Genomic DNA, 11,349 nt, shown 5'->3' with positions numbered 1-11,349 from the left:
TATCCATCGATGACTCTATCAAGGAAAATGTTGCATAGACCATCGTTAGTTGGGAGAAGGTGAGAACAAAGCAGACAGGGAAACTATGTAATCAGAAGGGCAGTCAAACTGGTCGGTGAACTGGGAAGGGTCGGGAATGGAGGGAGAGGGAAAGCATGGGCTACCGACAGGAAGCGGAAGTCTAACCTAGATTACGACAGAAAAAATCAGAGCTGATTGAATTTGAACAATCAACCTTAATTTTTTCATGAGCCTTTTTAATTGGAAAAAAAGGTAATTTCGATTTGAGAGACAGCGCTTGTTTTGCTCACCATAAGAGACGGCCCTCAAACCTGGACTACAATATGAACCACATCTTGGAAACAGGTCCCCCGGCCCAACATGCCCACACCAGCCAACATGTTCCATGCTTCGCTGGTCCCACTTGCCTACGTAGGGTTCATATCCCCTCTCATCTCTTCTAAATTCCAGAGTGTACAAGCCGAGCCGCGCCATTCTCTCAGCATATGACATTCCCGCCATCCCGGCAATTAACCTCGTGAACCTAAGCTGCACTCCCTCAATAGCAAGAAAGTCCTTCATCAAATTTGGAGACCAAAACTGCACACACTACTTCAGGTGTGGTCTCACTACGGCCCTGTGCAACTGCATAAAGACTTCTTTGCTCCTATACTTAACTCCTCTTGTTATGAAGGCCAACATGCCATTCGCTTTCTTCACTGCCTGTTGCACCAACGAGTTGATAGAGGAGCTATCTGATAGAGGAGTGCATTTGGACACTCACCTTCAGGAAGATAGCTCCATCTTTCTGCTTCATCTGTTTTCGCACGTTTGCCAGCTTCCCTTGGATTGATATTAATTTATCTTGAATGTATTTAATATTTCTTTCCATTATGCTGACGAATTTCATCTCTTCTTCCTTGAGGCCTTTGATTAAGCTGTGTTCTTTATCGGTGAGAACCTTGTGCACTTCAGCGAATTCTGAAGCCACGCGAGTCTGTAGGTAGCGTGATTGTTTCTTTTAAATGAAGAGGTAAGAGACAAGAGAGTTGTATTGTCATCTATCCTGATACAGAACGACGTAATGTCTACTTGCAGCAACACAACAGATATGTAAACATAATGCTCTGTAAACGCTATAATAAACAACAAAAAGTGAAATATATATATATATATATATATACACACAAATAATAGTGCAGAGACAAAATATAATGTCCGTAGTCTGTGTAGTTCGGAGCTGTATTATTTGAAAGTTGTAGCGTTTAATAGCCTGATGGTTGAGGGGAATAAGTTATTCCTGAACGTGGATGTTACAGTTTTCAGACTCCTCTATTTAAATATTAATATTCAGCTGAGAAGGTTATTGGCTGCAACCTTCCCCCCCAATGACGAACTGTACACTGCAAGGGCCAGGATGCGAGCGGGTAAGATCATCTCTGACCCCTCTCATCCTGGCCACAAACTCTTTGAATCACTTCCCTCTGGAAGGAGACTCCGGACTGTCAAAGCGGCCGCAGCCAGACATACAAACAGATTTTGTCCACGAGTAGTAGCTCTACTCAATAACCAAAAACCTGTAGCCTCCTTTTGCTCTGGTATTTTATTTAATTCGCATGTTTAATCGATAATGTTTTATTATTAATGTTTAATGTTTCCTGTGTTATTCCTAACTATCACTGTATGTCATGGTGTCACTTGCGGGCGAAGCACCAAGGCAAATTCCTTGTATGTGAATACTTGGCCAATAAACTCAACCATGCATTCATCATACATTCAATCAATCATTCATCATCCATTCATTCATTCATTCATTCATTCAGTCAGTGTGACGAAAGAAGCAAAGATAACCGCGAGCCCAGGAAATCAACCAAAAGTGGTTTGTTTTACCTTAATCTTACTAATCGTCTGTTTCTGCTGCAATTCCATTTCCTGGAATTCTGATATCTTCTTGGAGAGAGAGATGAAGGTGGATTTCATCTGATCCTGGGATTGGGTGAAAATGTTCTCATGAGCCATAGAGTCATACAGTGTGGAAACCGGCCCTTTGGCCCAACTTGCCCACAACAACCAACATGTTCCATCTACACTAGCCCCACCTACGTGCGTTTGGCCCATACCCATCTACGTCTGTCCTATCCCCCATTCAAAAGAGTTAGAACATTCAAAAGAGAGTTAGATGGGGCTCTTAGGGCTAGCGGAATCAAGGGATATGGAGAGAAGGCAGGAACGGGGTACTGATTGGGGATGATCTGCCATGATCACATTGAATGGTGGTGCTGGCTCGAAAGGCCAAATGGCCTACTCCTGCACCTGTTGTCTATGTATATATGTATCTATGTATCTATCCATGTATCTGTCCAATTGCTTCTAAAACGTTGCGATAGTCCCTGCCTCAACTACTTCCTCTGGCAGCTCGTTCCATGCACCAACCGCCCTTTGTGTGAAAAAGCTACGCGTCAGATTCCTATAACATGAATCCCCCTTCACGTCAATCCTCTGTCTTGTTCTCGACGCAAGAGACTCTGTGCGTCTATCCGATCTATTCCTCTAATGGTTTTGTACACCTCCAGAAGATCATCCTGTGCTCCAGGGAATAGAGTCCCAGCCTGCTCATCCTCTCCCTGTCGCTCAGAGCCCTGGAGTCCTGAAGCCTTTACCTTGTAGATTTCGACAGCTTCCTTAATCGGTATACAGTTGTGAGACTTGTGTTCCCGCGAGTCCCGGCAAATCACACAGATCAGTTTCTTGTCTGTGTCACAAAACAGCTTCAGCTCTTCCTCGTGTTCCTCGCAGAGGAGTTTACTTTTCTTCTCCGTCTGGCTATGCTTTAACTTTTGTGCTTTCTCGGCCAGACTCGCCAGGGCCCAGTTGATCGCGGAAGGGATACCCGGAAATTCGTGCCTGCACTCCGGGCAGCAATTCACACTATTCGTTTCGCAGCACCGAGTGATGCAGTGGCGACAGAAATTGTGGCCGCACTCCAGTGAAACCGGATCGGTGAAGAATTCAAGGCAGATGGAGCAAATTGTCTCATCCGACCAATTCTCACTCTGTGCCTTGGAAGGCATTTCGGCAACTTCCTGGTTCCCGGTAAAGATACTAGAGGAGCAAGAAAAAACACTCTTCCGAAATCAAATGGACTGACGTGTAGTACGTAACGGAACGTCACGGCCGCCATTTGTTTATGCAAAACGCGACCCGGTATGTAATCCTCCCGCTGTATAATCCGCTCTATCATCCTTGGTGTAATCAGTGTTGCAGGGAACAGTGTTTGATACAGCGCATCTATCACCTCACATATTTTAGTTAATTTTGTTGTAAATGTTTTCCCCCTGTTCCCCAATTCCCCTATTCCCCTCCCATCTTTCCTCCCTAGCGTAGTTTCCCTTGTGCAGATTCCCTTCTATTGCTTTAACACACACTGCACACAAAATTAAATTTTACTTATATATATATTTATATGAATGTGTGTTTGTGTGTGCCTGTGTGTGAGAGGCATGTTAGAGATAAATAAGGTTCATTCTCATGGATCAGAAGCAACTTTGATTAAAGCATCACCATTGCTTTATTTATCTTATATGTCAGACGATGTACATAAACCATAAAGGCAATTATATATATAATTATATACATAAATATATGCATATATATAATCTTCAATTCTTGGAGCAGAATTTGGCCATTCGGCACATCAAGTCTACTCCGCCGTTCAATCATGGCTGATCTATCTTGCCCTCTCGACCCCATTCTCCGTCGAGTCTCCTCGCATGACCCATGACGCACGGAATTTAAAAACTATATTTAAAGTTTAAAATGTGTTTATTGAAATGTACAGCACAAATACAAAACAGTGCGCGGCTTTCTTTAGATTCGTTTGGGTCGGGCGGTCTATTCATTTACATTGCGATCAATTCTCAGCGGTAGAGTTGCTGCTTTTAGCGTCAGAGAGCCGGATTCAATCCTCGCCACGAACGCTGTCTGTACCGAGTTTGTACGTTCTCCCTGCGATCCGGTGCTCCGGTTTCCTTCCACATGCTAAAGACGTTAAGGTTTGTAGGTTATGTGTCCTCCTGTAAATGATCCCGAGTGTGCAGGATAGGACTAGTGGTCGGGCGATTGCTGTTCGGCCTGGTCCGAACTGTCTGTGTCTCTAAACTAAACTATAGATGAGCACACTCATGATATCAAGTCAAGAGTCAAATGTGTTATATTGTCATCTGTCCCGGACGGGACAATGAAATTCTTACTTGCTGCAGCACAACATAATATGTGAATATGTAAATATTGTACATAACGGGGAAAAAAAGAAAAAGTTCAATAAATAACAAATATTGTGCAAATAACAAATAATAATATAGTATTTTGCAGTTCAGAGCTCAGAGCTTATTTGTCGTCGTGTTTAATAGTCTGATGGCTGTGGGGAAGTAGCTGTTCCTGAACCTGGACGTTACACTTTTCAGGCTCCTAAACCTTCTTCCTGGTGGCAATGGTGAGATGAGTGTGTGGCCAGGATGGTGTGGGTCTTTGATGATGTTGGTATCCTTTTTGAGGCAGCGACTGCGATAGATCCCGTCGATGGTGGGGAGGTCAGAGCCGGTGATGGACTGGGCAGTGGTCACAACATGTTCCGCTCCTGGACGTTCAAGTTGCCGAACCAGGCCACGATGCAACCGGTCAGCATGCTCTCTACTGTGCACCTGTAGACGTTTAGGAGAATCCTCTTCGACATGCCGAATCTCCGTAATCTACTCAGGAAGTAGAGTCGCTGATGTGCCTTCTTTCCAACTGCATCGGTGTGCTGGGTCCAGGAAAGATCTTCTGATATATGCACGTCCAGGAATTTGAAGTTATTGACCCTTTCCACCATGATACAAACAGGCTTGTGGGTCCTCATCCAAAGTCCACAATCAATTCCTTGGTCTTACTGATGTTGAGAGCCAGATTGTTGTGCTGGCACCATTTGGTCAGTCGGCCGATCTCACTCCTGCACTCTCACTTCTATCATCAGGTATTCTGTACATTCTATATAAAAGCACCAATTCCATTCAGGGGCATCTTTGGATAATACACCCTTTATATTTAGTTTATTCAGTTTAGTTTATTGTCACCTGAACCGAGGTACAGTGAACGGCTTTAGCTTCGTGCTAACCAGTCAGGGGAAAGACCAATCATGATTACAATCGAACCGTCCATGATCAAGGGGATAAAGTTTAGTGCAAGATAAAGTCGAGTAACGTCCGATTGAATATGGTCAGCGTGTCTCGAATGAGGTCGGTGGCAGGTCAGGGCCGCTCTCTAGTTGTTGATATGATGGTTCAGTTGCCTGATAACAGCCGGAAAGAAACTGTCGCTGAATCTGGATGTGTGCGTTTTCACACTTCTGTACCTCTTGACTGATGAGAGGGGAGAAGAGGGAGTGACCCGGGTGATACTCGTCCTTGATTATGTTGGTGGCCTTGCCGAGGCAGCGTGAGGTGTAAGTGAGTTGGGGTTGGACAGGCTAGATGCAGGAAGATTGTTCCCGATGTTGGGGAATCCAGGACAATGGGTCACAGCTTAAGGATAAAGGGGAAATCCTTTAAGACCGAGATGAGAAAAACATTTTTCACACAGAGTATGGTGAATCTCTGGAACTCTCTGCCACAGAAGGTAGTTGAGGCCACAGTTCATTGACTATATTTAAGAGGGAGTTAGATGTGGCCCTTGTGGCCAAAGGGATCAGGGGGTATGGAGAGAAGGCAGGTACGGGATGCTGAGTTGGATGATCAGCCATGATCATATTGAATGGCGGTGCAGGCTCGAAGGGCCGAATGGCCTACTCCTGCACCTATTTTCTATGTATCTATGTATCTATGTGAGCCGATGGAAGGGAGGGTGGTTTATGTGATGGTCTGGGCTGCGTCCACAATTCTCTGCAATCATATGTTTGTTGAGCTGTTACATAGAACGCATCGAGGCAGAAACTCGAATGCAGCCCTTCCCAACAAAGCTTTTGCATGCGCGACACTAAATTTCAATGCGTCCCTTAGCCAAGCATCCTTGTAACAGTCTGAAGAAGGATCTTGACCCGAAATGTCACATGTTCCTTTTCTCCAGAGATGCTGTCTGACCCGCTGAGTCACTCCAGCCGTTTGTGTCTATCCTTGTAACAACAACCTGATTCTCATGGGACAGAGAGAGACACCTGAAACAGTAAATAAGCCTGGATAACAATGAATTGGGAACACGGAGTTAGACACAAAAACCTGGACCAGGAGACAAAGGAAACTCCCGGACACCTGGAAGAGGTTTACTGTCTGGCCGTGTGCACTGGGATGGGTGGGTTTCGCGTCGGGGAGACATCATTGGGAGGTGGAGGTCGCAGATAATAGAAGTTTGGGTCCGGAAGTCGCCGCAGAGTCGATGGAGAGGAAGAGACGGGTCGACCTGACGCTAGTGAATGGATTCTGGACCACCCAAAGAGCTGGCGGCAACTTCAATGTAGATACCTCCCAACCATCCCCCCTTCCCGCCGTTCCAATCCCCGGGAATGTGGGAGTCTACTTCAGCTACGAGCCCGGGACGGTTTCTTTTTACGGCGCGGACATGAATTTTCACCCCCACACTTTCACGGAGAATCTCTCGCCTTTTGTTTGGAGTTTCGATGAAAAAACCCCGCTGAAAATCTGAACTAGCAGCAAATGCTCAACAGGTCAGGCAGCATCTGTGATGAGAGACGGGAGAGGCTTTAGTCTACTTGCACTTCTGCTCCCTAGTTTATGTTCCAAGGACCAACTGTGCGCATCAGTGACGTTTTGGAACCAGATTGAAGCTCCTATTTAATCCTCGAATGGCACTTTATTTTTGGGCGAGGTTCTGCCTCAGCCCTCCCTGTTCTTTTCCTTCTACAGACGCTATCCAGCCGACTGAGTTCCTCCGGCACTTCGTTTTAGAGATCTCCATTGCACTCATTAATGCGCTGGTTTCAACCAGGAGATGGCGACGTAAGCAAGTAATACAAAGAACTGCGCAGTTACACGGCGCAAGCTTGGCAACTGCAGATGTTGGAAAAATGGAAGGTAGACAAAAATGCTGGAGAAACTCAGCGGGTGAGGCAGCATAGAAACATAGAAAATAGGTGCAGGAGTAGGCCATTCGGCCCTTCGAGCCTGCACCGCCATTCAATATGATCATGGCTGATTATCCAACTCAGTATCCTGTACCTGCCTTCTATCCATACCCCTTGATCCCCTTAGCCACAAGGGCCACGTCTAATCCCCTCTTGAATATAGCCAATGAACTGGCCTCAACTACCTTCTGTGGCAGAGAATTCCAGAGATTCACCACTCTCTGTGTGAAAAATGTTTTTCTCATCTCGGTCCTTAAGGATTTCCCCCTTATCCTTAAACTGTGGCCCCTTGTCCTGGAGCATCTGTGGAGCGAAGGAATAGGTGACGTTTAGGTGAAAAACCGTTTGGACCCGAAACGTCACCTATACCTTCGCTCCATAGATGCTGCCTCACCCGATGAGTTTCTCCAGCATTTTTGTCTACCTTCGATTTTTCCGGCATCTGCAGTTCTTTCTTAAACATAAATAATATGGGAGTAACTTTAACTGCTGGGTGGCTGTATTGAACGGAGAAGCTCTCTTGTGGGACCTGCTTTGATTTCTTATTCTCACCTTCTCCATCATGGTCTGGTTTGGCTCATCCACCAAGCACGACACCTGGAGGCTGCAGCGAATTGTCCGATCAGCAGAGAAGGTTATTGGCTGCAACCTTCCATCCATTGATGAACTGTACACTGCAGTGGCCAGGAAGCGAGCGGGCAAGATCATCTCTGACCCCTCTCACCCTGGCCACAAACTCTGAATCACTTCCCTCTGGAAGGCGACTCCGGACTGTCAAAGCTGACAACACAGCCAAACATCTGTAGCCTTCCTTTGATCTGACATTTTGTTGGTTCGCATGCTTGATCAATGGTGATTTATCATTAATGTTTTATTCTTATTAATGTTTAGTGTTTTCTGAGTCATTCGTAACTGTCACTGTATGTCATGTTGTTACTTGTGGGCAGAGCACCAAGGCACATTCCTTGTATGTGAATACTTGGCCAATAAACTTACTTACTTATTTTTATATTATTGAATCACACCTGATTAACCAGTTTAGTTGCATTTTGGCATCATTTATTATTCGCTTCGACTCACACAGTATTTTATGCAACTCCATCATTTTTGACAATAGTTTGCGTACATATATGCATGAAAATGTTGAGTACATTGTGTTTCATAAAAGTTCTGTCATTTTTTCGTATCGATTATAAATCGTATCAGAATTACATAATCACAAAAATACTGACCATGAGTTGAATATCCTATACGGTGCATTATATGCCTTAATCTACTGTCAATTATGGCTTCCGAATCATTGTATGATGAAAGCTACCAAAACATTGTGAATATTATTACATTCGTTTTATTTCTCGGCTGAAATATCATCACACCCCAAGAATTCTGAACTGCTGCTGAATAGACCTGACTGTAAGCTGCTCAGATGTTGGCAAGTTTACATTGAGATTGTAGAGATACAGCACGGAAACAGGCCATTCCCCCCCACAGAATTTATCGCCAACCAGCGATCACCCCACACATTAGCACTATCGTAGACATAAGGAACAATTTACAATTTCACCGAAGCAAATTAAACTACAAACCTGAACGTCTTTGGATTGTGGGAGGAAACCCGGAGAAAACTCACGCGGTCACGGATTAGAGCGTACAAACTCAGCACAGATAGAAACATAGAAACATAGAAATTAGGTGCAGGAGTAGGCCATTCGGCCCTTCGAGCCTGCACCGCCATTTAATATGATCATGGCTGATCATCCAACTCAGTATCCCGTACCTGCCTTTTCTCCATACCCTCTGATCCCCTTGGCCACAAGGGCCACATCTAACTCCCTCTTAAATATAGCCAATGAACTGGCCTCAACTACCCTCTGTGGCAGAGAGTTCCAGAGATTCACCACTCTCTGTGTGAAAAAAGTTCTCCTCATCTCGTTTTAAAGGATTTCCCCCTTATCCTTAAGCTGTGACCCCTTGTCCTGGACTTCCCCAACATCGGAAACAATCTTCCTGCATCTAGCCTGTCCAACCCCTTAAGAATTTTGTAAGTTTCTATAAGATCCCCTCTCAATCTCCTAAACTCTAGAGAGTATAAACCAAGTCTATCCAGTCTTTCTTCATAAGACAGTCCTGACATCCCAGGAATCAGTCTGGTGAACCTTCTCTGCACTCCCTCTATGGCAATAATGTCCTTCCTCAGATTTGGAGACCAAAACTGCACGCAATACTCCAGGTGTGGTCTCACCAAGACCCTATACAACTGCAGTAGAACCTCCCTGCTCCTATACTCAAATCCTCTTGCTATGAAAGCCAACATGCCATTCGCTTTCTTTACTGCCTGCTGCACCTGCATGCCTACCTTCAATGACTGGTGTACCATGACACCCAGGTCTCGCTGCATCTCCCCCTTTCCCAATCGGCCACCGTTTAGATAATAATCTGCTTTCCCGTTTTTGCCACCAAAATGGATAACCTCACATTTATCCACATTAAACTGCATCTGCCAAACATTTGCCCACTCACCCAGCCTATCCAAGTCACCTTGCAGTCTCCTAGCATCCTCCTCACACCTAACACTGCCCCCCAGCTTAGTGTCATCCGCAAACTTGGAGATATTGCCTTCAATTCCCTCATCCAGATCATTAATATATATTGTAAATAGCTGGTGTCCCAGTACTGAGCCTTGCGGTACCCCACTAGTCACTGCCTGCCATTGTGAAAAGGACCCGTTTACTCCTACTCTTTGCTTCCTGTTTGCCAGCCAGTTCTCTATCCACATCAATACTGAACCCCCAATGCCATGTGCTTTAAGTTTGTATACTAATCTCTTATGTGGGACCTTGTTGAAAGCCTTCTGGAAGTCCAGATACACCACATCCACTGGTTCTCCCCTATCCACGCTACTAGTTACATCCTCGAAAAATTCTAAGATTCGTCAGACATGATTTACGTTTCGTAAATCCATGCTGACTTTGTCCAATGATTTCACCACTTTCTAAATGTGCTGCTATCCCATCTTTAATAACTGACCAACAAAACTAGCAGTATTTCCCCACAACCGATGTTAGGCTAACTCTGTAATTCCCCGTTTTCTTCTCTCCCTGCTGTTTACTCCCCCTTGAGATGGTAGCGATACATTTGCACGGAAACAGGCCATTCCTCCCACAGAATTTCCCGCCAACCAGCGATCACCCCATACACTAGCACTATCGGAGACATAAGGAACAATTTACAATTTCACCGAAGCAAATTAAACTACAAACCTGAACGTCTTTGGATTGTGGGAGGAAACCCGGAGAAAACTCACGCGATCACGGATTTGAGCGTAAGGCTGCCCCCACAGATATCACCCATCGTCAGGATGGAACCCGTGTCTCTAGCCCTGTGAGGCAGCAACTCTGCCGCCGTGCCACCCCCACAGCTATCTGCAGTGAGGGTGGGGATTTCTCACCGTCACGAGCCATGGACCACATAACAAGAAGAGATTTTGTTTTCTGATTGCGAAGTGTGCTAAATAAAAAAAGCCGACACCCTTTGGTCGTTTATGAACGGGGGGGTGGGGGGATTTCCATTAATATCCCAAGAAGGCTCCAGGAAGATCTCCACGTCCCAATCTGAACCTGCCCACACTTCATATCCTCTTCACATTTTTTGCGATAATTTTTTATTGTAGGGGCCTGTGCAAATCGAAGAAATACTGCGGGTGGTACTAATCTGAAAGAAAAGCAATCGATGATACAAAAACCTCTGCGGGCTAGCCAGTATCTGTGAAAAGAGAAATACTCGGTTTGTACTCGCTAGAATTTAGAAGATTGAGGGGGGATCTTATAGAAACTTACAAAATTCTTAAGGGGTTGGACAGGCTAGATGCAGGAATATTGTTCCCGATGTTGGGATCACAGTTTAAGGATAAGAAGGAAATCTTTTAGGACCGAGATGAGAAAATCATTTTTTACACAGAGAGTGGTGAATCTGTGGCATTCTCTGCCACAGAAGGTAGTTGAGGCCACAGTTCATTGCCTATATTTAAGAGGGAGTTAGATGTGGCCCTTGTGGCTAAAGGGATCAGGGGGTATGGAGAGAAGGCAGGTACAGGTTACTGAGTTGGATGATCAGCCATGATCACATTGAATGGTGGTGCAGGCTTGAAGGGCCGAATGGCCTACTCCTGCACCTATTTTCTATGTTTCTATGTTTCTAAATAGTTAACTCCAAGTCCGAGTTGATCGAGGTTGTGGAGA

At 45.1% G+C, this 11,349-nt stretch overlaps 2 protein-coding genes across 2 annotated transcripts in view; both read right to left on the bottom strand.

The window, feature by feature from the left end:
* Positions 1-6: 6 nt before the first annotated feature.
* LOC129715972 (nuclear factor 7, brain-like) lies at positions 7-3,297 on the bottom strand. The gene is made up of 3 exons (XM_055665857.1): positions 2,661-3,297; positions 1,891-1,986; positions 7-1,018 (listed from the first exon to the last, which is right to left on the bottom strand). The coding sequence occupies exons 1-3, from the start codon at positions 3,069-3,071 to the stop codon at positions 752-754; spliced, it is 774 nt and encodes a 257-aa protein (XP_055521832.1). The 5' UTR covers positions 3,072-3,297; the 3' UTR covers positions 7-751.
* A 7,155-nt stretch (positions 3,298-10,452) lies between these two features.
* Positions 10,453-11,349, bottom strand: part of LOC129715974 (E3 ubiquitin-protein ligase TRIM39-like) — a gene marked incomplete at its 5' end in the record, with an annotated part of 1,781 nt that continues 884 nt past the window's right edge. The window contains one exon of the mRNA XM_055665860.1: positions 10,453-11,349. This exon is cut by the window's right edge and continues 884 nt beyond it.

The sequence above is a fragment of the Leucoraja erinacea genome, unplaced genomic scaffold (assembly GCF_028641065.1).
Source record: "Leucoraja erinacea ecotype New England unplaced genomic scaffold, Leri_hhj_1 Leri_1566S, whole genome shotgun sequence".
Classification (NCBI taxonomy): Eukaryota; Metazoa; Chordata; class Chondrichthyes; order Rajiformes; family Rajidae; genus Leucoraja; species Leucoraja erinaceus.
This window is presented reverse-complemented; position numbering and strand designations above follow the sequence as displayed.